Source organism: Diplotaxodon limnothrissa, linkage group LG18, assembly GCF_057381915.1.
Source record: "Diplotaxodon limnothrissa isolate DT_005_m linkage group LG18, D_limnothrissa_male_GT1.1, whole genome shotgun sequence".
NCBI lineage: Eukaryota > Metazoa > Chordata > Actinopteri > Cichliformes > Cichlidae > Diplotaxodon > Diplotaxodon limnothrissa.
Window position 1 is genome coordinate 22,578,279 of NC_140613.1, and position 26,779 is coordinate 22,605,057.

Sequence of the window (26,779 nt, forward strand, 5' to 3'; positions counted from 1 at the left end):
ATTCTGATTCTGATTCTTATTATTTTGGATGATAATTTCTTTGATATGCTGCTTAGAGAGGGTTGTGACTCTCAAAGTGCAACCAATAACAATCGATAAGGGAATCGATAAGGAATCGAATTTGCATGTTTTCTCTGTGCTCTGCACCTATCCAAGCCCAAGGCGAAGAATCTTACTTCCTGCTTATAAATAATAATAATAATAATAATAATAATAATAATAATAATAATAATAATAACAGATCCTTCTCAATTGCATCTGATGGTAAATTTACAATTCCAGTATACAGTGAATTTGTAAACCTTTTCTGCAACATCATCCACTATAAACCAGAAACCCCTACAAATGATCTGCTGGAATTTCTGTGAACGATTTTCAAAGAATTTGCTTTATTACAAAATGGTGCAATGGAATACAGAGGTTTAAACCTGTATTTTTGCTTGCACTGAAAATTTGGTAAAAAATTTTTATAGTCGCTTATGACCCACATCTGTTTAGACAGTACCTCGCATTTTGTATGTGAATCAGTTATTTGTGATTATAGGTACACTGAAAGTCATTTGGATTTTTGCAGGTTAGAATAACTGCTTTTTGAAATTTCACATGATCTCATCGTAGTAGGCACTAGTTTGCGCTTGTGTTTTGTATTGCTGTATTTGCTCTTTTTTTGAGGTCTGCGTTGAGCAGGTGGCCTTACCTTTGAGTGGAGCATCTATCTTATGCTCCTCAGTTCTACATCTGTTGCTTTTACATTCCCAGTTCCATTTCTGAGATGTGCAAGTAACTCATTCTGTACAATAAAACCTTGTGAGTTTTTTTAATTAGTTTCTATTGGGTCTATTGGGTCATGCTATGAGTTTTCCTTTTACTTAATGGTTTTTTTTAACATTATGTAAAAAATCTGTAAATTCATAGCTTTCTGTAGAATTTGTTACTAGTGTTGGATATCTACAGGAAAATATTTTCACCAATAGATGATGGGGAGGCATTTTTATCAAGTAACATTAAAATGTGTGCAGTAGAGGGATACATTAATACCATGTGAAGCGATATGAACACTTACAAGCATTCAAGTTCACATCTAACCTTGCTGTCAATTTAGAATAATTAGTTAATCTATCAAGCATGTCTTCGGACTGGAGTAGGAAACTCCGCCCACAACAGCTGGCCAACACCTTTGAATGAAGAGCAAGTACATATTTTTCAATATAGTGTGAAGCTGTCTATAAACTTACTGTACTGCTTTGATGCGACAAGTATCTTCACTCTGAATGGCGTAACTCACAATTCGGTCAAGTGAGACTCTGGCTTTGGACCACGTGACACAACAACTTATAGGGGCTGAAAATGTCACACACAGAAAAAGTTGCATTAATTTTATCCATTAAAAACAGTCAGACCATAAAGTAAATGAAAAACTATTTCTTCCTTGCAGTACTCACTTGCACAGACTGAGCTCATCCAGGTTGTGAAACAGAGAAGAGCGGCTACAATCAAACTTGACTGCATCTTCAGTACTCTACTTTAGGCTTGTTCTTCAGAAGTCAAGCTTCAATTCTGTGAATGCAAATGGTCTGCACAGCCTAAAATTTAACAGAAAAGATAGGAACTGTTCTGTTCACCGCATGCCAACCCATAATACGACATATAGAGCTCAGAGGTAAAACCACATGTGCATGATCATAACTACTTGTACATATACTGCACATAGACACAGAGATACTTATCACTAAAGCTAGAAGTTGATGCAAGCCACAAACTTTAGCAGATTTCATTAGAACTGTAGGGTAATTTCCAATCCTGGTTTCCAAAAGAAATGCTTCCAGTTGCATTATGATTTGAAGACTGTTTATTTATTACAAACTGAAGATGTAACAATGAACTCCTTCCTAAATAAGCATGAAAGTTCCAAAAAATAGCAGTTATCCAGAACTACCTGTGCACACGGTCAGAAAACCGTGAGACTCCTAACCTCTCTGTCCATGCTCCTCCCCTTCCCTCTCACATAGGGTTTCATGCTACTATTGCACTTACATACTTAAAGTGAGAGGTACCCCCTTTTAGGTTCCAATCCCAAAACAGTGACTTAAAATTACTTTACATAAACACATATATTTTCATATTTATTAATCCTGAAAAGATGACTTATGTAATGAATCTATGAATTATAAAACAAACATGAACTCGATCGTAAATAAAAATATAAAGCAGACGTCTGGCGCTTACAAGAACTGTACACTTTTCTCACAGTCAGTTAGTGAATTAATATCAGTGACTGACTGAATTTGAATAGGTTATCAACAACACAACTACACTTTGGCTAATGGCCCTGCATTGGCAACCCCCCAACAGAAGGTTGAAATTTTTTTTGGCTATTGGAATATTGGAAGCCACGTCAAAACTTACAGTTACATCAGAATTATTTCCAGCATGAACACAAAAACAAAACATTTGAATCACTTTATGGGTGCCTTGCATGTTCCTGCCACTTTCACACTAAGTCAAAACACAAAGAGGGTTGCAGCTATTGATGAAAGATATTGTAGGCCGTTTTATTTTAAACTAGAATAACTAAGAAGAAAGGATAAATGCTTAATCGGGGAGATGGAAGCAAGTGGTATGGAAAAGAGTAGGCACCTGAAATGTGTGCAGCAGGATATTTAGAGATTTAAAGCAGCATTTCAGCCACAGAGACTTACAGTATAATCAACTCGGTTTAAAACTCAAACTAACAAAAAACAGGAAGAGGGATGAAATTTAAAAGGAAAAAAAGTGAATATAGTAAAAAAAAAAGGTTTGGACAGTGGATGTAGTCCACTAAAACAAGTGCTATGTTTTTTAAAAGAGATTCTCCTATTGAAACTGGTATGAAAAGAAAAAAAGACAACAAAAAAGTAAAACTTTCACTGTATACCTGGACCCTGATGCATCTCAGGAAGGACAACATTATTACTTAGCTCCACAATTATAGCAAAAATAAACACCTGATTGGCTCTCCAGCTGCTGTCAGCTGGCTTCATGCCCTTGATGACTTCACTCAACAACAGCAAATCCCAAGGCACGCAAATGTCTGACATCCCAAACATCTCGCCATTAAAATCAGTGAAGACTTGGCTGGTGCAAGCATGCATGGAGCACAAACATCTTACAAATACACATACTGAAGCGCACAGGCACACATGCAAACAAACGCAACCTGGCTGCTGATGCGCACTAATACACGTACACATTTCCCTACAGCCAATATCCCAGACTCATCATTATCGTCCCCGTAGCAACCTGTTTGTCAGAGGAGAAATGCCTCGCTGGATTATTCACTCCTCTCTTATTCATTAGCTGTTGTCCTGGGCAGCAGCCAAGGCTGTTGGTTGGCCGACAGCGTAGCTGATAGGAATTAGTCTCCTGATAAAGCAAGAGAGTGGAACGTAGCGTTGCAGGAAATTGCAATCAATACCAACTCTCATATCCTCATCCAATATCGACTGCAAATGGGAATGAGAAGCACACTGTCATGCTCCTATACGTGGACATGAGGGCCTACTTAAGAACGTATTCACACGTGAAGCAAAGTGAAGCTGCATTAATTGCAGTGGTTGTTTCAGAAACCATACAAATAAAAGACGAAGGAAGCCAAAAACCCGTGCCTCAAACCGCTGCTTTCTCATCGTACTGTGTAGACCTAATTCACACCTCGTCATGAGTCATGTACGGTCGTGCCCTCTTTGTACTTTTCTATGCCAGCTTCTTAAAGTGTGTGTGGGATCAGACCGGGGTGAAAAATAGAGTTTTCCCACATGACACAGATCAGTGGTTAGAGCACAGTTCAGAGCACCTACAGGCAAAGACACAGTTTGAGTGGCATAATGGAAATGACACCAGTAATTAAAGAAGTGTCTCATCAGATGCGTGTTTTTGGCTGTGTCCCCTCTCTTTGTTTGATGAAGAATCGACTCCAGATAGATCAAGGTTTAATTTTAATCTCCCCCACCTAACACTGAGGGCTTATATTAATCAGTTTGGGAAAGATTTTAATTTTTGCAGCATTATTGTGATCAAACAGACATCTTTCCATTTATCTCAAGCACAAATAAGAAGATACTGCCGGGGAACTCCTATAAAGGCCACAAATGTGGTAACAAAGAACTATAGGTCTGGGTTTGGAGCCTAAAAGATGATGTTGCCTCAGCTTCACAAGCTGAATGGCTGTCTGGGGACGGACGGTTGTAAAGAGCAGTGTACTTCAAGTCAGTGTTGGGAAGAGCAAAGATGTTTTTGATATGTAACAGTGGAGCCATACGCACCGATCAATACGCCGACCTTTCTCAGACTGATTGCACGATGCTCTGCTTTGGCCCCAACACCAGCGCCCACCAGAGGTCTATCAACTATCAACCATTGTTATTGTCTGGTCCAGATATACGTAAGATCAGTTCTCCTGTTGACTTTTACCTTGGGACTCGCAGTACTCTATATGTTCTTATGCTCTTTTCATTTTTCTCCCCCTCTGTCTTCTTCTTAAACACACACACATACACACGCGCAAAAACAGAAACTATTTGACAAAACTTATTAAAAAGGAAAGAAATGTCTGAATTAAAACTAGCGACAGATTGATCCTCAGCAAATGAGGGTCTCTGACCTCTTCCCCGGGGCCTTTATACATGGATATTGTATATTTCTGTTCAGTGCCGAGGGACGAACAGAAATCCCACTTGGAATTGAGAAATGTCATTTACTTTCCAATTAATGCTCCAATTAACAAAGCAATTCGCAATTCATTTCCTGAAACCAGTGAGGTTGAAATGAGACTGACCCCATGCCCAGTATCAATCTCCTTGCTATTGACCCGTTCACATAAAGCTTCAATTGTGGATCAACCGTCCATTTAGAGAAAGCATCAATAATCGACTTAAACTGGGGGCTATATTATCATAGACATTAGCATAGACATTGCCCCTGTGGCTCTGGGGTGATTTGAATGTCTGTGAGAGTGACCGACCCGCCCCGTGCCTCTGGCTCACGGTTCAGGGGACGCAGGAGCGCAAAGTCTAATCAATAAGCGCTTTAATTATAGGAGCCCTCGGCTCGCAGTTCTTCACGGTTGGGAGACGCGCAATGCCACAACTGATCCAGCATGATCATTTCAGATGGAGTGGGGTTTCTTCGCCTGAGTAACCTGTCTCTTTTGGCCTGTGCTATTATAGACAGCAAATTGTCCACTCCTCTTCATAGATTTGGTAAAATGGGCCCATTAGTCCAGAGGGGGAGGTGCGCTTTTTTTCCCAGTGTTTTGTGGTGTTAATCAGGACTCGGTGAATACTGTGTTCCAAGTCTAAGAATATTTATTTCTTTGTTGATGTAATTGTAAAGTAATATATGAACATCCAGAAAGGATAACATCAGCATTTGCATTTATTCTTCATTTCATTTTGTGTATCTTCCAGGAGATCCCAGTGTGAAGCTGTGGAAAATAAAAATAATGTGGCATTTAAATCATCTTGGCTGTTTCCCAAGATGAGAAAAACCCAACATTAGACCAGATAACACACATTTTTATTCAATTTGAGGTACACCATTAAAATAGTGTGGGACTTTTGGAAGTTACAAAAGATTTAAAATATATTTGCACCCTAAATTCTTCACATCCTACCTTGTTGTCATCTCCACAGGATAAATAATTGTCTTTGCAGTACTCCATCTAATTTTCAACTTTTCCCAACTATGAGTAAATAAAACGTGCTATGAGCCATCATCGGCACAACTTTTCTTCTCAGCTGCAACTGAACTTAAATGAGTCAGCACAGATCTTCTTCTTACTCCAGTAAAGCGTCACTTCTTCTCCATAGATGACACACACTGATGTACTGCTCTAATGCGTGATCTGCTTTTCGACTTGTGAGCTTTCATACTGGTGCACTAGATGGCGTGCTTTCTCTTCAGTGAGTAAATGAAAGCTGGCACTTGACAGGCTCTGAGAGAGTCATCCAAATTTAGCCCAGTAGACCAGAGTGGCAAAAAATACAGCCGCTGCAACCCCTAGGCTATAGCTGACATTATTCTCCTCTTCAGTATAGCGTGAGGCCAAAAAATGTCAGCGGGCCCAGAATAATTTAGACTTCCCATTCTAAACATCACAAATAAAGTCGAGCGGTTTGTTGTGCTTAAAAAAGTGATGCAGCGCGCAGACAGCTGATAAATCGACTGATTGATTTTTTTGTATCTGGTCGTCAGACATTTGTCTCCCTTTGGCAGTGGCATCTCAGATGAGGTTGTGTCTGAGAAACATTATTAGAGGCAGATCAAAGAGCACAAGTCGCTTTTAGACCACCAAAGCTCATTCATAACTCACTGCATCAAGGTCTCCCCCGTCTCTACATCCTCTCTTTATTTGTCTGCTTTGATCATACAGTCCATTCAGTCCATATCACCCTCTTGCTTCTTCTGAAGTCTGTTAGGGAACATGCGTTAGATATCTGTCTGTCGAGCACATGCCCCTTGATTGCCATAATCCCCTTCACCGCCATATTTTGTCTTTCTGCCCACGTAGACCCCCCACCCTTAAGAACTTTCTTCCCTCAGCCCCCCTCTTCCCCTGTGACACCCCGCCATTTGTTCCGCTGTTGGGTTAAGCAGGGTCGTATCAAAGCTTTAATCCCTAAATGTGTGTGTGTGTGTGTGTGTGTGTCTAGTCTGCGCGTGCACAAGGGAAGCCTGGTCCCTCCTGCTTGAGCTAGATTATTTCAAGTTCCTGACCTCTGGGCGGTGAGAGGGGCTGATGTTTGGAAACACAGGCACTTGTCTTTGTCTCTTGAACCCAGCGGGAGAGCTCAGCTAGGGGCCTTTCTTGTCAGGCGAGTCCACGGATGCGCTCGGCCTGTTCTGGAGCTGCCGGTCTGTCCTCTGATCCTCGCCTCTGCCATCTTAATATTAATATGCCATGAATAAGCAGACAGCTGGTTGAGCAGGCTAACACTCCCTCTACACACGCTCCAGCACACACACACACACACACACACACACACACACACACACACACACACACACACACACACAAAACAACCGGACGAGTTTGGCTTCCGAGCAAAAACATTGATCCTGAGTCCCCTCACTGTGAGTCAATCTGGCCCCAATAGCCATTCAAGTGTATCAGCTTGATCTGATGTTTCCCGATAAAAGAAATTCCTCCCAGGGCATGAGTACGTGTGGGAGTGTGTGTGTGTAAGGGATATTGATTGCTGAGCGACATGGCGGTATAGATCCCAAGCAGCTGCTAAGAGTTTAAATGAGGCCTGCAGCATATCATTAAATCACTATGATAATGTCTAAGGAGACACCAGCAAAGCATTTCTCTTTTTTAGCCTCTAAACAAGAGCCAATTTGTGTGAGTATTGCACTTCTGGTTGCATCATCACCTTTGACTCGCACTTCAAATACGTCCATACAAGGGGTTAGACGTTGTTAGGCCAGAGCTGTGGAACCTCTGCTGATTAGGATACAATAGCTTTAACCTTATAGGTGCAGAGGTTCAGCATACTCTGCCCTCCATGTCAGTTTCACTCCTGGATTTACCCAAAGATTAATGCACACAAACAAAAAAAAAAAACTACTTTCAGAATCTTTCCTCAGAGTCTTCACCGCTCTGTGGTGGTTCAGGGGATCTTTTTCCTTCACAGGATCGATATAGACTCTTTGCTTTCTTTTGATGTTTTCCCTCTTAGCTGTTCTTTTGCTGCTTATCCAGATATGTAAATGAAGCTCACTCTCTGCACGCTACAAGGACTGTTATTTAGCCAGTGAAAACTATTGAATGAAAAAACTCTGGGAAAACTGCACCGGTGAACGAGGATACCTTGAAGAATATTTTACAAAGATGTTGTGCTGTAATCATTACAGCTTTGCCATCGTTATCACAGTTTTTAACCTTGTCATTTTGTTGCAGCTGGGTTTGCTGTTAAGCCTGCTTTATATTACATAAATCTAGTATATGTAGCAAGTTTTGTTGACAGTTTACCCAATAGTAGACACATTTCTGGCAAATGTTTTGAAAGGACCAAATTATCCGACCAACATTCCCATCGCTGTGTCCAATAAATGCAGGTTATAAATATGTTTACTGTGTGATGCACTGCTCAGTATGTATTCCACCTCTTATACCATACGGAGGGAGTGTTTTAATGCCTTAATTAGAAATAGAAACAGTGAAAAGAGAGAGAGTGAGGATGACGTGTGACAAATGTACTCAGTCAGATTTAATTTTCCGTGAGGTCTAGCTGATATCTCCATAATGCTGCAGAACGTTAACACTGAAAAGCAATGACCTTCCACTTAATACAACTTTATATGTGACTGTAGTAATTCCAGTGAAAAGATTCAAGGCCTACTACAGCACTTCCATCAATGAGAGGAAAGTCTTTGTGCTTCGCTTTTCATTAACTTTGACCATTCAGGGCACATTTTTACACAAGCTTGCATTGAGGAGTTTCCACACACGCATGCACACTTCCGGATGGCAGAGGAGCTGTGGTTATAAGCCGTGTTACCACAGGTAATGCGATCACGGCGCAGGCAGAATGATGTGTTTATGTCATCAAGGGTGAAACAAGATGGAGGGAGGATGATGAAGAGTAGCAAAAAGGAGGGAGGAGGCGAGGACAGGCACGACACTGAAAAGCAGCGTGACGATTGAAGGATTGAACGTGTAACGGGCAGGAAGAGGTGAGAACTTGTGAAAGGAACGGAGGAACGTATTCAGGAGGAAGGGTGGAAAAATGAGAAAATGGGTGATAAATGGTGAAAAAGACAGAAGACGGCGAAGGCGAGGGTGTCTCCCTGTCAATCAGATTAACAGAGAATTGCTTTGACCTGAAACCTGGCGGATCACGTTCGCTCACACATATACACATTCGCAAATGCACTCAGAATGGTTTCCACACAGCTGTATGGAGATAAATGTGTCTCACTCGCATCCAGTCTGGTGTTAAGTGCATGTATTAGGGCGTATCAGCATTCATGTATGTGGATGTGTGTGGGTGTGTGTGTGTGCGCGTGTGTGTGTGTGTATGTGCGCACGTGTTTCTCAGTGTAAGTAAGTGAATCAGTAATGAGTGAGTGATGGATGGACGATAATGCACATTTGCCCTCTCTCACGAGGGCTCGGAGTGCTTAGATGTCTAGCCTGGCTCACACATACACTCGCACAAAATGGTGTTAGATAAGACTTCTTTCCCACTTATTCAGCGTATAGAATACATGAATCACTTCCCCACACTCCTTCCCTTTTATGCTTACCTTTCACTACATTTATTTCCTTGCATGTCCCTTATCTTAAACCTCTCTCTCTCTCTCCCCCCTATGTGTCTGTCTCACCCTTCTCTGCTTCTTAGTAATGGAGCTAATTTGTTTAGCACACAAAGAGTGTCTGTCCATTAGTGTAGGCCTAGGGAGATGGTGACAAATCACACCAGCATGTGCCTCTGCTCTGTGTTCATTATTGTGAATGGGGAAAATGTGAAACACCTCATACTTCATTAGAAAACATGTATTTACCTTTAGTTACTTTGAAATAAATATCATTCTTTTTCGAAAGGGTATCAGCCAGTTGGAGCTCTTTGTTTTGCCGTGCACGAGTCAAACAGAGAGACTTTCTGTACGTCTGCACTTCACGTTATCGAATTAAGTCAGCGCAGCAGGAAGGTTTCTGTGCTACCTGTAATACAATAATATTATGTACCCTGCTACTGTTGCTGCTTACTGCCATTAAATGGACAAAATGATTAATGTGGCTTTAACACCTGAGAGACACCAGGCTGCCGAGCATATTTACTCTTCACTTGTAGACATTTCTCCCTGCTTCATTTATTTGATTCAAGCACCATTCAGTTTGTCATGCAGTCTGAAATATTTAAATTGTATGAATGGATAAATGTAATAATATATAAAAAGGAGCACTTTGAAAACACATCAGATCTCACTGGAAAAAGAAATCATGTTTGATATCTATACTGATATGGACTGGGTAATGTGTTAGGAACCAAAGGATGTCATATCATTTAATGGAAATGAAAATGATCAACCTACAGAGGGCTGAATTCAAAGACACTCTGAAAATGAGAGTGAAAAACTGAAGTAGCTGCCTCGTCTATTTTGCAGAAATTCAAAATGGTAGCAACTCAAAATGGTACTCAGTATTTTGTGTGATCCCCAAGTTGTTGTTTGTATGCCTGACAACATTGAGGAATGCTCCTGACGACACAATGGATGGGGTCCTTGGGCCTCTCCTCCCAGACCTGGACCAAGGTATCACTGAGCTCCTGGACACTGATGGCAGCACTTTGTGGAGTGACACATAATGTCCAGGGGTGTTCTTTTGGATTTAGGTCAGACGAGCGTGTGGTGGGGTTAAGTTAGTGGTATCAGTTCGTTCATCCTCCAGCAAATACCTGCATGCTCTCACCACAGGAGGCCGGGCATTGTCGTGCACAAAGAGGATCCTAGGACACACTGCACCAGCGTAGGGTCTGACAATGTTCAAGGATTTTGTTCTAAGCCTAATGGCATTCAGGGTGCCTTTGCCTGTGTGTCCTACCATAGATATGCCTCCTCCAGACTATCACTGACCTACCACTAAACCGGTTATGGTGAACAATGTTACAGGCATAACACTCTCTATGGCTTCTCCAGACTCTTTTCACATTATGTCCTCTGGGTGAACCTGCTCTCATCAATGAAAAGCGCAGGGCACTAGTGGCAGACTTGCCAATTCTGGTATCCTATGGCAAATACTAATCGGGCTTCATGGTACTGGGCAGTGAGCACAGGGACCACTAGAGGATGTTGGGCCCTCGGGCCACCCTCATGTTTCAGATTTTTGGAGTTAGACTACCTATGCAACCTCTGTAGGGTCTGTAGGCCCACATCCTCATTCTAGGTTTGGCGGCAGTTTTTAGTAGATAAAGATGAATGGATTGACCAAGAATTGAGCTGCAGTTTGGGGAAGGCCTCGATGGGGACTGGCGGCAGCTCCCAGGCCTGGCAGATGTACTAATGAGAAGTAAAGAAAGAATTGAAAAAAGGGTACGGAGAAACGGGCATGAAACCGAGAATGAGCAGTTTGTAGAACTGGGGGAGGTCATATATAGATAAGACCCAGAAGGGGCGTGTTTGGAGGTGTGATCCCACTCCTGAAATTCAAATAATTTATCTCCAAGTAGCAACCCCAGCCAAATGCAACACCAGTGAAAAAAGCTGTCAGAAACGATGATGAGTGTAAAATGTCAGTGGTCTCCGCCTCTAAAACCATCCTTGTTTTGGAGGCTGTCTCACTGCACGTGCTGGTAATTTCAGCAGAAACTGATCAACATCACTTCTCCTACTCAACGGATCAAATGAATATTGCAGAAGTTTAACTGACTTGACCTTATATTCTGATTAAAAAGCCCAGTGTATAATTATCAACGCCAATCATGTGAAGCTACTTTCAAGAACAAAAATACGGAATGAGGAATAAGCATAATAAGACCAGTTACAACCTACAACAACACCTATAAACAAATGATTTCATAATTCATAATGAAAAGTGATGATGCAAAAGGTCTTTGTCACAGCAGAAATTTTTCATGCCCTGTGTTCCTCCTCAAACATGGAGTGGAACAGACTCGGGTGGGTGAAATTAAATCATTTCAGTTCACTTGACAACAGCTTGGTATCTTATCACAAGTAAAAGCCTCCCTGTTTACGTCAAAGCTGACATAGTGAAAGTGAGGGGGCAAGAAGGGTATGCTGGAAAACATAGTCAGTAATCAGTTGTTTTTAATCGTGTTACATTAACTTACCCATATCAGTTTGTTAGGTCCAAATAAATCACTATGTTTACTTGTATTTTACTTTATTTAGTTTTTGTGATAATGAAATAATAATGTTTGTTAACACACAAACTAACACATTTCTCCAACATTCCTGTCACACATTGCTGTGCCAAGGACAGTTCCTGACTGAAGAACTTCTTAATATGATTACAAGCATAGAAATGCTAACAAACAAAACAACGACTCTTCATTTACATGTTTTGTTTTTTTGCGAAAAGACCATGGAAACTTGGGCAAGAAGGTTCAGGTAATTCTACTTCATGTGATGTTTAAAAACATAATCAAAAGAGCTTGTTGCAAAAACATGATATTAAGTACACACAGTGTCTCCATGCACACAAACAACTGTGTCATAACTGTCCGAGTGGTAGCCACAAGAAAAAAAAGTGTAGCAAAACATGAGAGTGAAATACATCTGCTGTTTATGACTCCAGAATCTTTATGGTCAAGGGAATAAAATCTTACCGTCAGAGGCAGCTCTGCCCATGTCTTCACTGGTTTAAACAATAGTGTGTAAAATTGTAACTCATCGAGGGATCGGCCCCTATAAAAGTCACAGCATAGAAATCAATTGCCAGCTTTTATGAGTGATATATAACGTGAAGTCTAAATTTCTTCATATTCAGCGTGATATCAACCACTGCACTGATATCTGGCACTAAGCGAGCAAGAGGAGCTCCGAATTGGGCATCTCTACCTCTTCTCTTGCCAAGACACTGTCACTGTTTGGGGACGCTCCAATGCATCATGCTGACTCCATTCTACCTTTTATCCATTCATTTCCCTTTCCATTAGCACTATTAAAATGATGTGGCATTGGCTGAAGCCGGTAACATAAGCACTCTGGCTCATTCCCTTTTGTTTTTTGTCGTATTCAAGATAATGTAGATGACATGAAGACAGGTTTTCTTTTATTCAGTGAGAAAATGTTTTGGAGGAAACATTGTTTTGATTCCAAATGTTATTTCAATTTTTGCTCACGTCTGCTGGCAAATCTGCATGTTTTCTCATCGCTGGCTAATAGGTCAGCACCAGTGGGAATGTGATACAGGGAGGCAAGGTCAGTTTTCATTGATTGTTTAATCAGTCCTTTGTTTGAGAAGGACGCGATTAAGATGGGAAGACATGGACTGCTTTTCCCCAGCAGGCTTACAGTACATATACTTTCTAAGCTATATGTCAAACAGTATTCACTTTGCCTGTGACTGAGCACGACTCTATGTGTGCTCGTCGGTGTGTGTGTGTGTCTGTATCCCAAACAGTTGAATGCGAGCAACCCGAGTAAATCAGGTACAAATAAAGCCCAGATGACAAGACATTTGGAAGAGTGTGAACAGTATCCTCCTCGCTCTGCCCTTCTATTTGTTTGTCTGTCTGCTTGTTTGCCTCTCTGTCTGCAAAGCTGGCGTCAGTCTCAAGGGGATCCTCCTTCTCTTTCCTGCTCCCTTTTTCTGGGCAGAGCTGATGGACACCAGCAGATTTTTCTCCCTGAATAGCTGTTTTTATCTCTTTCTCTCTCCCTCTGTCCCACTGTCTTCCCCTTCCTCAATCTCTCTTGCTGAATGGCTGTCTGGCCTGAGTTAAAAGAGTTTTTTTTCTAGATGTTGCTGAAACCTGATATTGAGATATTTTGGCACACTATCTATGAATATATATATTTAGGCTTAGTGGCCAGAATAGAAATCCCTCCTGGCTGTGTTAGTGTTAATGCCTCAACTAGGGGATACCACAGCAGAAGCAAGCTTGAGATATGGAAGTGTATATATCCTAGTTTAGGGAGATTGGATGTGTTTTTGCAGATAGGGGCCTCATGTGCTACAGGGTGGGGGATGCTGAAGGGGCTCTCAGCTTCGCGTATGCAACCGAGACAGGGCGACAGACAGGGGCAGGGAGGGCTTTGTGCACCAGCCCTTTCCCACACTCCCTTTCACCTTTTGTTGTATGGCAACACCAGGGCTCTCTGACATGACGAATCGCTTTGCCTTCTTCACTGAGATGGTGGCGGTATCAGAAAGTAAGAATGGAGTGAGATGAATTGATGTGTGCGTGCAGATATATAGGTGTGTGTGTGTGGGTGGGTGGGTTGGAGGGGTGTCCTTTAATCTCAGTACCTGAAGCTGCCAACATTTCCCATCCCTTGTCCCCCAAATCTCCCTCAGTTTGTCACCAGGGTGAGGCAGAAAACTCAATGCTTCAAGCTCTGCATGGGCAGATTCCTCAGTGCATGAGCTAGACGCAGCCACACATGCACATGCTCATATGCGCACACATGCCTCTGCCCAAATGCCAGCACCAAGCTGTTTCCCAAAAAGCGTTCAGGGTGTCACAATAGAGACATTACCACATGAGTGAGTGGCTTTGAATAAGGCTAAGGGTGTGTGTGTGTGTATATAGAGAGTGTGGAGGGTGAGCGGGGGAGCTCCTGGCAAGGCAGACGACCCTGCCATCACCTCTGCCCCCTTGTCAAACAAGCAATCGCCGCCAATGACACATGCATGCAGCACGCACTCCTGCTTCACTTCCTTTTGTGCTAGTCCGAGTCTGTAACTTCTCTCGGTTTTATTAGAAAGGGAGCGCTCCAACAATGTGTTTATTTGTTTGTAAGGAAACGGCACAGAAATAAGTTGGCTGGTTAGTGGACCACTGTAGTGAATCGCTGACCCAGTCAGGCTAATCAGGGTGAAGGGTCAGAATCTAGAGGTCAAAAGAGAAAGGAAAATGAATGAAAGAAGAATCCGTCTGCAAATAAATTACAGGTTGCAAAGAAATCCGTATTTCCTTGTGGAAATGCATGTGAAGTTAGGAGGGTGAAAAGGTGTCAGAACATGGAGATGCAGATAGAGACATGAGCATAAAGGCATAAAGAAACACATGACAACATTTCAAACATTTGTTAGACTAGTGTCAGCTCTGTCAGTGGATTGTCACCGCATGTGTTAGCGTGTGTCTATGTGTGTCTGTGTCCTCGGCGTGTCATTATGCAAAACCAGAGTCTTCCACAAAGCATGGAAAATGGGTGTGTGTTTGGGTGCATGCATGTGTGCATGTCTGTGGTGGAGGGGGTGACACGAGTTTGAGGGGCTGTGTCACTCCATCGCTGCGGGAAGTCATGACAGCACTGTTTTGTCAGCGCATGGATGGCTGCAGCATCATGGCAGCAGAAGAAGCAGGAGAAGTGGAAGAAACGCGCGGGGATGGAGTGAGTAGAAGGAAGGGAAGATTTTTTCTTCTTCTTCTTCTTCTTCTTCCCACACTCAATAAGGAAATTAGGTCATCCAAGTAAAACCATTGCAAGGAACAAATCATCATCATAATTGGAGCCTTAACAAATGTGTGGAGGTGGTGGATTCACACACATACATACACACGAACGAGAGAAAAACACAAAAGCCAAAACACAAATGCAAAACGGCGCACATGGCTGGGAGGAGGTAAAGCAGAATTTCAGCATAAATCAGGGTATGTTTGACAGTTTTATAGCTCTTTCAGGAGCCTCATTTGGGATAGAAGCGTGATAGAAGAACGTTACCCGTGGCAAATATAATTGTGGTCATGGTCCTTCAATAAATCAGGGGATGGTTACATCACATTTGCCTGGAGGCTCCACAAGGGGGAAAAAATCCGAGCGCATCAGGTGACCTACAAGTCACCTGAGATTGCTTTAGTTTTTCTCACTGGGAATTCACAGAGGGAAACGTGCCAAGAATATGTACACAGATATGCTATTTAAGGAATAGTTAGTCTGTTTTGGGGGAAGTGCGGTAATCTGCTTTCTTCGTAAAAGGGTTACATGAGAATACCGATGCCACTCTCCTTTCTGAAATGTAACCAACCGCACTAGTTCAGCACAAAGCCCAAATGTAAGGAAAAACTCTAGCCTTTCTCTGTCTGACTCGAATCCATAATTATTAGGAAGTTTTATATTCTGAAAGCTCACATAACAAAGTTAGGTTGATGTAATTGAGAGTGCCATCATTCTTATACCTCTTAGCAATAAAGTAAATAAGCATTTTTCTTGGGATACTGCATTTAGTAGTTCCAATTAGGCCCTATTGCTAATAATATGAATTGAATGGCTCAGAATAATCACAGGTCTCATTTAACTGTTAGTAACTTTAGCTTTATATGTGCCATATTCTCGTGAAATGATGTCTGGTTTTCAGGGAAATAATTTAAAACCATGATTCAGATTCTGTATATGAATACAAACATAAATGGACACTCTCAGGAGGTGAAATGTCACATTTTTTTTTACTTCAGGGGCACGTCCCACCAGCTCTGACAGTGGGACGTGCTAAAAAGTGGAAGATAGAAAGGTCGACCTTGCAGACTCTCAGCTCTTCCTCAGGTTTCATATGACAGGACAAACACATTATTTATTCATGTTTAAGGACAGCTTGCTCAAGACTTACCAACACATATACCCAGCCCACACATACATGTAATATGGGCTGAATAAATCTCCATAAGGAGATCTGTTGTGCATGCCAATGCTGTTTACTGCTGGTTGCTTCCAAAGCAACAATACCAGGAACTGGGCAAAGGCACATGGAGAGAAAGAGGCCGAGCTGATACCTGTACAGTAATCACTGTGAGGCCACGACTCTTAACAAAATAGTTGACAGCATTTCCTACAATGTTACCCAAACAGTAATGAGATGACTGGCTTTGTAATAGTTTGCTCTGCCAAGGACTATTGTTCTGGCATTTTCCATAAGAGAATGATCTGGCATCATTTTTAATAGGCATAATTCACCCCTTAAACGAGGCCTCTTTGGGGTTTGCCAATTTGCTTCTATTTTTCAGTGCTTACAGTTCTCATTACCAACATAACCGGTGACAAATGTCAAATTATGCATTGCTATTAATATAAATGAGCTAAACAGTGAGCTAGATAAAAGTATCTTTGCTATAAATACATAATCTTTGAAATGTTCAAGATCTACGAAGTTGGATTTACAGAAATGAATGACGTTTGGTTTTGCTGTGACATTTCAGCCAATAATTATTCTTCAAGAGCAACTATGAAGGCTACTGCGCTCAGTTAGCTTTGAAATTTTACTCTGTCACTCGGCCGCTTGTAATGTTTTTTCATAAAAGTCAACATGAAGCCAAATCACATTATCATATGTTGATTTTTTGCAGTGTAATACAGAGTCTCCACAGGCCTTTTACATCACCCAAAAAGCCAGGCGGCTGATTGACAGAACTTGGCTGACTGTGGACCCTCCTTCCCAGCGTCTCCTCCTCTCTCTCTCTGCTCTCCCGTCCTCTCCTCTGCTCTCTCTCCCTGCCTCAATTGCGAGGCTGCGCTCACCGACTCGACACGGCGAACAGGGATGCAGCGAGGGCGCAGCGCAGCCTGAAAAATGGCATCACCACGCGTACTGTGGATCTATCCGTCCCTTTCCCTCCTGTCCTCTCTGCTTCTTTTCCACGCTTTTCCGCCATGCCGAGCCTTACGGAATTACCCGGAGAATGAAGGTGGGTTTTTGCCCCCGACGTGTTTCGTGGAGCTTTAAAGTCGAGTGAGTTTAGATGACTTGGTCGTGCGCTGAGTTGTTGGATGGGGAGCCCCATCCCGCGGCTCTCCACTCGCCGGCGAAGGAGCGGAACGCAGCGGCGGAGACTCCCGTTAAGTGCTGCTTATAAATCATGCATAAAGGAAAGCGGAGAGAGGGAGTAAGAGAGACAAAAATAGTGTTCGTCACGTTTTTTTCTTTTCCGAGCATGCTGACATGAAATTTTTATGACATATAAGCGCAGGCAAACCTGTCGTGTATCATCCAGAGAATGCTGAGGTCGACTTGTCACTTTGTGACATTTTATTAATCAGTGGACTATTTTTCCCTGCGTCAAAGAATACTAACTTATAATGATTATGCCAAAGCAGCATTGGCATCTCTGTCAAAATTCCTCTTAATTATAGATATCTTCATTATTATTACAGACTGATAAATGTTTTCTTCTCTGCCGTGGACTGTTGCCACTGCCTCAGTCTGCAAATGAGGAGCAGCAATTACATTAAATTTGTCACACGCTGCTGCTGAGCCTCTCTCGGTTATTGTATTAACATCGATGCTCAGCCTGAAATTAGCCAATGTATTTACTTACTAACTACTCCTGACTGCTTGCTGGGTTGAAACATGGGGGCTGACTTGTTTAAAGGGAAGTTGAACTTGCACTAAATGGAGAAAACAGCAGATCAATGTGCTAAAGTCATAGCCAGAAAAACAAAAAACAAAACAATTATTAGTTTATGAAGCAGGTTATTTGGATTAAATTGGAAGTCTGTGGTGTTGTTTTGCTTGTTGGCTGTCAGACAGTCTGGCTGGAGATGATACAGCTGTGACTTGTCATCCTGTGAATCATTTTGTTCAGTGTTCCCCCAAAAGCTCCACTGAGTCTTGTTTTGAAGCTCAACAAAGCTTTTCTGTCACTATGAGTTGCCTTTCATTTATATTATTTTTCTCTGTGTTTTCTCAATCACTATCACACACATACACAGATACGGAGAGACCTCAACTCCAGGCTTACATAGATTAAACAGTGAGCTCTGGGACACTCATACAATGACAGGCCCCACTGAGGTTAAATGGGATCTCCTGTCTCCGGCTGACTTAACAGTATAAGCTGCGTGTACATACATTGCTGCTAAATGTATGTCACAGCCCGGAGGAGTTCACGCAGAACAAAGGTTTTGAAGGACAGAAAGGCAGCGGACGAGAGGGAGAGTAGAGATGGAGTGGAGGAGCAGGAGGGTTTTTTAACTGCAGGAGACAATGGATGTGAAGGAGACACTAACACACTGCTGAAATATTCAGTGGAGAGAGCACGAATGATGAAACCATCTGGAAGCCAAAGGAAACTCCTGTTGATTTCGATAAATAAACACAGAAGCATGTGAGCCGCTGTGAATGTTTGCAGGCACATGTGGATCATGTTCATGTGGGGTGACTGACGGGTCAGAGGGTTTTCATTACTTCTAAATGCACTTTTTAAATAATGTGCTACAAGTTAGTCATCCTCCAGCCAGTTCCTGCTGTTTCAGACTGTTGGCCTAATTGGCACCTTTAAGCCCACTGCTCCGTGTGTGTGGTGTCTGGTCTGTGTGTGTGTATACATTCACCAGTGGGACAGTAATCCAACGAAGCCACTTTTGTCAGCTACTCTGTGGCTCGCTTTTACCTTTTGGCCTGCCAGTTTTCCTGCTGTGACCGCACGTGCTTAGCTAAGGGATTGTGCTTCTTTGTGCCAGTGTGTGTGTCTATGTGTGTGCGCGTGCGTGCGTGTGTGTGTACCCTGTGTTTGCCTATAAGTGTGCATACTCTCCACCCACGCCTCTCGGTAGTCGTGTTATTCCAGGAAATCTTCCCTCTGAGTCTGTCTCGTACTAGAAGCGAGGCTGTCATAAAAGGAGAGATACAGCTCTCAGGGCTCAATTAAGAACACAATCCCTTTGATAGACATGATAGCGTTAGCAGGAAAAATAGTGTTAAGCTGTCACAAAGCTTAGTTTACCACCAGAGCTATTGATCCGCTCCAAAATTGGTTGGCATTTACAAGAAACTCGGTTGTCGTAACAGAGGGCTTTGGTAAAATTGAAAGAACCGCTTGAAATTGTTGCTGTAATTGCATCTCCATGGGGCCCATAAGACTCTGCAGAAATGGGTTCATTCATAAATTGTGAGATAAAGAGTGAGAAAACTGGTCTGAAGGTCTTTGTTATCACCAGTGAACGGAGGAAAAGGACTTTGTGAGTTATTGCGCACCAGCAGAGGGAGCCCTCCATTCCCTCTGTCTGGACCCCGAGGGCATACTGATGTAACAGCAGGGTGGATGCTCACAGGTTTCCCCCCTTGGTTGCCGTACCATCTCCCACCCTTCTTTGCTCTCAGTCTGTATCCTCTCTTATGCAGAGGTACAACATGTCTTGTTTCTTTTCTCTGTTGCTTTGCACCTAGTTCTCCCTGCGATTTTTTTTCTCTCTCTCATCCTTCTTGTGCCGAATCGTGCTGGGGAAAGGAGCAGACTATCACACCTTTCTATTTTTGTGTCTTTCCTCTCTGCCTCTAAATTTACCTCCTCACTCCTAGAAAATAAGGAACCCCGTGCTTCTTTCCATTCCAACTCTGGATGTTGATTTAATTTCATATTAAAGCGTAAATCCCTGTGCAAGTGGACGTACAGATGAATTAACCGAGGGGTTTTTTTTAGTCTCGAGGTTTACTGTAATCTGTAATTGCTCATGGGAACGCACTTGAATCTTTTTTTAAAAATTGAATTGACCTTAGGGTGCTGCGAGAGATTGCTGTATTGCTTCTTAAGGTTAACACGGAGGTGAGCAGTTAGTGCAGAGGCAAGCATATGTAAAGCATGCCCTCTGTTTCCACACACACACACATTCACATTATGATTCACACAAGATCCTGACTGTGGTATAATGTTGGGTCAAAGGTCTCATCTGGTTTAATTGCTTTAATCTATAATGGCTGCTTGTAGTTATCGGCAGAACCATACTTCACGATGTGCCGCCGCGCGCACGCGTATGTGTGTGTGTGTGCACGCGAGAGTCCATGAGATTGTTCTGCTCCCATGTAACAGCCATGACCTTGGACAGAAGAGGATATAGATCTCCTTTCTCATCAGAGAGCAGCAGAGGAAAGCAGCAAGTGCGAGCACCCTCCTGTTTTTCTTTTCTGCCTCCACTCCGAGCTCGCTCTAATCCCGGTCTTTTATATCTGCCCTTCTCTCCTTTCTATCAGCCTCCCTCGTGGCCTCCATCTCTTTGTCCCTGATTGTTTTTATCTTTTGTTTTCTTCTCCTCTTCCTTCTCTATTTCTCTGACCTCCAGTGTAACAGTAAGGTGGGAGCTCCCGTACGCTTTCTGTAATCAGGTGGAGCTCCTACAACTGCTTAACAAAGGCTCACACGCGAGCGCGAATGGATGTGTGCGCACTCGTGCACACACACACGCGTGCACACACTCTCCCACACTTATCCTATCTTAATGCATGGCTGGGGGGCAGTTTGGTGGTCTCGGTCCAGACAATAGTGGCACATATTCCGGGGGCTGGCTGATAGATGGGGTTATAAATACAACTCAGTGACAGAGAATGATTCTGCTGTGCGCGCTTCACCTCATGGACTCATTGTGTGTGAGGCTGTGTGTGTTTAAGTGTGTGTGTTTAAGTGTGTACGTGAGTGAGAGAAAGGCTGAGAGACTGGGATTTTTTAAAAAGTGTGAGACAAAGCAAAATGCATAAGGAGAACAAGAAGAAAGACAGACGGGGGAATGTAGTTAAAAAAAAAACAGCTGAAGAGCTCAACCATATCTCTGAGCCCTACTGAGCAGAGCATCCATAACAGCACCCACAAGAGCCTTTGTGTTGTGTTATACTTAGTCATACTTAGTCATCGGTGGCTAAGAGGGTTTGTATTACACTTAACCTAGTAGTTTTTTTTAAAATATTATCGTGGAGTTTCGTGGAGTTGCTTTTTTGATGAGAGTCTGACGAGAAGACTGAAATCAGTGTCATGTCTCTGTGCCAGGCATGAAGCCCAAGCCAGAAGCTAGCCAGCTTAGCTTAACTCCACTCTGGTCTGACCCCCTAAACCCCCCAAATTAATGCATTATGTCTGTCTGTATTTATTTTGTTTATTTTGTCTGTGTGTGTAAAGTCTAAAAATGGCTATGCATGGTACAGTAGTGTCGCTGATGATCTCGGTCTCTTAGTTAGGTCACTGCCAACATGTAGTCCACCATCATTTTTATTTACTGGGATTTATGTGTGTTGTACAGATGTGACTGTGGCAGATGTTCTTCAATCTATTCCTTTAAAGACAGAAAAATAATTTTAAGTATATATTAAGTTTCCATTCATGTTACAATTCAGAACATTATCACTCCCCCCAAAACAGCCATACCTTCTTTTAGCACTCGGGTTTATTCATGTATGAGAAACAAGATATAGATCTTTCAAGCAGCTCTTAAAAAAAAGACAAGATAAGGATCTAAATTATGAATGCCATATGCATATTTCCTGTGTATCCATATGTTTACTTTCACTTTTGGAAACGATATGGGCTGTTTTTGTATTTTATATTCAGAAGTGTTGTGAGACAGGAGATTATTTTTATCTCAGTTCCCACCACGGGGATGAATATGTGCAAGTCTCAACCAGCTGAGGCTTGAACATGAACAGTTTTTAGGCTTGAATGATTCCCTTCGGATGTCGAGTTCATTAATGTCAAAGGAAACCTTCCTCGGCTTGCGATGTGTGATGGCTGCAGTGAAGTTTGGCTATGTGGCCCCTCCCCCATTTTCTGCCACCACCACATCTGCTGACCCCTTCCCCCTCTCTGATATGAACAAGCCCTTAACTGCTGGTCAAATTACTGATCACTGGGCCTTGACTACCATCTACCCACCACCCTCAAGCTCTCCTTCTTTTCCCTTTAACTGTCCTTCCTCACTCACACACACAGCACACCCCTGGCGTCCTTCGTCCCGGATATGTTAGTTTTTGCTTATTTATTTATTTTTGGCTAAATTGAATTAGGTTTTTTCCGTGTCTCCTCACTCCTTTCTCTCTCTCATATTCGGTCTTTTTTGTGGTTGTTGCTGCGGCTGTGAAAGCCTACGTTAACCAGCTTTGCAAGCAAACATCTTAGCATTTGGTTCAGTCGTTGATGCAACATCTTTACTGGCCAGTGCTTCAGACTTTTCTCCTTTTTTTTTCTTTTTTGTGCAGAGGAGCGGCTGAGAGCAAAACACCTGGAATGCTTCCAGAAAATACTGACAGCTACCCTTGAATTTGAAATGGATCAAATGTAGTTACAGTGTCTTTCCCTGTTTTAAACGTCAAACAGCATTTGCTGAAGCATTTTAACTTCAGTCGTTTTTTAGCTCCATCTGATTTTTCTGTTTGTCACATGAAGGCGCTGTAACAGATACGCAATCTGCTAGGCATCTACTGTGCGTGTGGTAAAGACAAACAGTGATGTGTGTGCATGTGCTGATAGTTGGCCGGGTGCAACATCAGTAGAAAACCTGGGTGAGCACGCTTTAATCTGACATGTGATTTCCTCTGTCTCGACTGCTGAGGATCACCCCAGAGATTCCGGGCCAATTTGCCCTCCTGTGACCAACCACTGTGTGACAGCTGCCTGTCTCTCTGTGTGTGAATGTGTGTGTTTGTCCTCTTGTCTGATCAACAGGAATGTCTTTAAGAACTAACAGGGCACAAAAAAAAAAGATCAACAAGAAGCAGAAAAGCAAAAAAAGGAGAGAAATAAGCATGGAAGTGTTTGCAGATGTTGTATTTTATCAACAACAAAACAGAAGAAAAAAAGCATTTTTAAATCCGTGCCACAGTGTCAGTGTGTGTGAGACACATGTGGAGGCATACAGCATGTGTGGTTGTTTCTACTGCAGGTTATTTCTGAATTTTCAGGGTCTCTGGTTTACGTTTGTTTGTGTGTGCACATCACTGTGTGTGTGTGTGTGTCTGTGTGTTTGCCGTTCCTTGCCCTTGATGAGTTGTTGGCATACTGGTGGAAGAAGCTTATTAAAGAAAACAAGTGTCTGGATCTGACTGGGTGTCACACTTCAACCCCGTAAGCATTCAACGAGCTTGCACAGACGAAGCCGTGCCCTCACGTTCGCACTCCAGAGCCTCTTCAAGCGACAAACTAGGGCAGTGCTCCTGTCATAGTCTGTCAGAATATCATTGTTTCTGTCCTGCTACTGTTTCCAGTTTGTGAAATAGCAGAGTAGGCTAATCTGCCCTCTGCTACAATGTAATTCCAAAAGTGCAAGCTGAACAAGCCGAAGTTTATCACATACTTGAATATTTTAATATTTTGGGGGGATTTTGCATGATATGCCTTTTAGGTTGCTGGAGCTTTTTTTCCCATTCAAATCTCCCCTTTTTAAAAATAAATTTAAAAAAACTTCACAAAAGTCATTGCATTGAATTGGGTTTTCTAAAACATTGTTTGACCTTATTCCTGACCTCCTCATAAAATGTATCTCATGGCTGTCATCTCAACCTGCTGACTCACTTATGTTTCCCAGAATTTTTCAAAAGTAGAACAGGAGGCAGAGCCTTCAGGTTTCAGGCCCGTCGTGTGGAACCAGCTCCTAGTTTAGATTCAGGAGACAGACACCTTCGCTACTTTTAAGATTAGGCTTACAACTTTCCTTTTCATAAAGCGTATAGTTAGTGCTGGATCGGGTGACCCTGAACCCTCCTTTGGTTATGTTGCAATAGGCTTAGGCTGCGAGGGGCTTCCCATGATGCACTAAGTGTTTCTTCTTCACTCTTTTCTTTTCATTCCTTGTGTATTTATACACTACTACTATATTTATAATTAACAGTTTGTAAAATTTGGCTCTTCCTCCCATAGTTTGCTTTTTATCCCGTCTCTCTTCTCTTTTCTCCCTCCCATCACTCCCAGCAGGTCGTGGCAGATGTTTGTCCCTTCCTGAGCCTGTTCTGCTGGACGTTTCTTCCTGTTAAAAGAGAGTTTTTCCTTCTTACTGTCGCCAAGTGCTTGCTGATCGGAGGGTCATGTGATTGTTGGATTTTCTGTCTAATATTGTAGAGTCTTTACTTTGCAATATAAAGCACCTTGAGGCAACTGTTGTTGTGAATTGAAGCTATATAAATAAAATTACATTTAAATGAATACATTTTTACTTGGCAAAAGGTGATTCTGTATTATGAAAAGTTCTCCCTACAAATGATGTAGGTTTTCTGTCCTTTGTCAGGTTTGTTTTTGTGCAGATGGCTTGATTTGAATGCAACAAGCCTCTGTGTTTGATTTTGCTGAATCACTTTAATAGAGAAATTGTTGCAGCTTCACGATAAAGACAGAGCGAATGAATGCTTTTGACGACATGGCTTTGATTAAAGCTGACTTAATTTTGCGCCCGTTGAAGTGTAGTAAACCAACATAAGTTATTTGAACAGATGCATAGTGGGAAAGCAGCAAGAAACAGAACTGACTTAATGAAGGATCGGGATTAGAATTTAAATCAAATCAGCTGAATTATTCATAGATCCATTCGGTTTGCAGACAGTTATAAAGAAAATATAACATTCTTCTTCTTAGGATTCTTTCATAAAAGAAATAATTAAACGCCACATCCATAAAGGGCACATAATATTGCCTGAAATGTAGTAAAAACTTTTCCATATGTGACATAATGATGTTCATGTGTCTGAGTTATAAAAGGAAAACTGCTTTTAGCTCATAAGGTTAAAACAGACCATCGAAGCTATGAGGTAATCCATTAAAAATTTATAGTGAACGTCGAGTGACTTAATGTCTTGTCATTGCTGATTATATAATAGAGATATTTCGAACGGCATCCACCACAACAGAGTGCTGCCCTCACAGCTCCAACTTTTATCTTAACATGCTCTGCATCCAGGGTGCTCAGTACAAATAAACCTAAATACTTGACTCTATTCACCGTTGCCTCCGTGTGGCATTCAATGGAAACATAAAAACAGGGGAAAGGGATGTTGTGTATAACAAAATGCCGGGAAGTCACTGGAGATAAGGATACAAAGGATATACTGTATCGCTCAGTTTTAATAAAATGGCATGAGCGCAAGGATGAGAGAGCAGATGGAGAGAGAAAAGCACAGGGCTGATTGAGAACCCCTAGTGGTTGGTGAATGACTGGAGAGAGGGCTGATGAAAAGACAGCAAGGGTAGCAGTCTTGGTGTGACGCCAGTGTATTCCTAAAGTTCAGGGCTCAAGTCTTCCCACTCCTTCATCCTGCTCTCCATCAGCTCATTTGTTGCCCTGACAACGCTCTTACTCGTTGAACTGCACCCTCAGTGGAGTGGAGCGTGGATAAAGGTGTGTGTTTTGTGTGCATGCTCTTTTTTTTTAGCTGTTTTATGTGTTGAGAAATTTGTCCTGTATTCTTAAAGCCTATTGACATTTTGTTGAACTCAAAGGAATGGTCCTACATTCTTGGCTAGCTGTTTCCCTGTTTCCACAATTTTTGTTGCGCTAAGGTAACAGTTATTACCCCTTTATAATATAGCTACACGACTACTGATTATGGAAGTTTTCTACCTGCGAAAACACTATCATTCAGTCATGTGGGAAATAGCTAAGGCAGACTATATATAAAAGATGGAATTAGTCAGTTTACTGTTGGTGCTAGGACCATACTGTTTGTTTGATTGCTTGTTTTTTAAGCCTGTGATGATCATATTGGAACTGGCTGATTTTATGCAAAATTCTAAAAACTTCATTCAAGTGCAGCCGCTGCTTGCTTAAGCTTCGCAGCATCTCATTTATCTCCCTTTAGATTTTTTCTGAATTTGCAATTGAATTTATCAGGTATGTTTGAATTTGCAAGTTGTGATTAACATTTTTATTGTAACACAAAACAGAAGCATAAAAGCCGGGGTTTTATATTTATAGAAGGAGAAGACAGTGAGATATCAGCATATTTAATGTAGTGTCAGCAGGACTCTTCAGGATCCACTAAGCCTACTCGTTTCAGTTTAATATGATGTGTTCTGAGATGAAAAGGATCTTATAAACTCATTATGTAGTCACATATTGTCCTGTAGATTGAGTCTGTGTGGTGGTCTTATTGTGCAGTCCCTCTCTTTGTGGCACTGGCACAGTCTTAAGGTATGTGTGTGTGTGTGTAAGCATCCTGGTCTCTTTGTGCACCAGTCTGGCTGTTGGCAGTGCTGTTTGATTCTTGGCAGGTGGATCACAGCTTCTTGCAGCCCAGCTGAAGCGGTGGATACCATCCAGTGAGCGAGCGGTCGAGAGACCTAAAAAGACAGCGGATAAGAAAGAGAGAGGAAGACAGAGAGAGACAGACACCACAGAGGGAGGAAGCGGGAGTGTGAAGGAAAAATAGACAGAC

General features: G+C 42.2%; 1 protein-coding gene across 2 annotated transcripts in view; it reads left to right on the forward strand.

Annotated features, from left to right (window-relative positions):
* The first annotated feature begins 17,186 nt into the window (after positions 1–17,186).
* Positions 17,187–26,779, forward strand: part of LOC146613600 (ephrin type-A receptor 3-like) — a 76,333-nt gene continuing 66,740 nt past the window's right edge. For both annotated transcript variants that reach the window (XM_085378163.1, XM_085378164.1), the window contains exon 1: positions 17,187–17,348. In XM_085378163.1, coding sequence (XP_085234289.1) covers positions 17,234–17,348 — 115 coding nt within the window. In that variant the 5' untranslated portion in view covers positions 17,187–17,233. The remainder of the gene's footprint in view (positions 17,349–26,779) is intronic.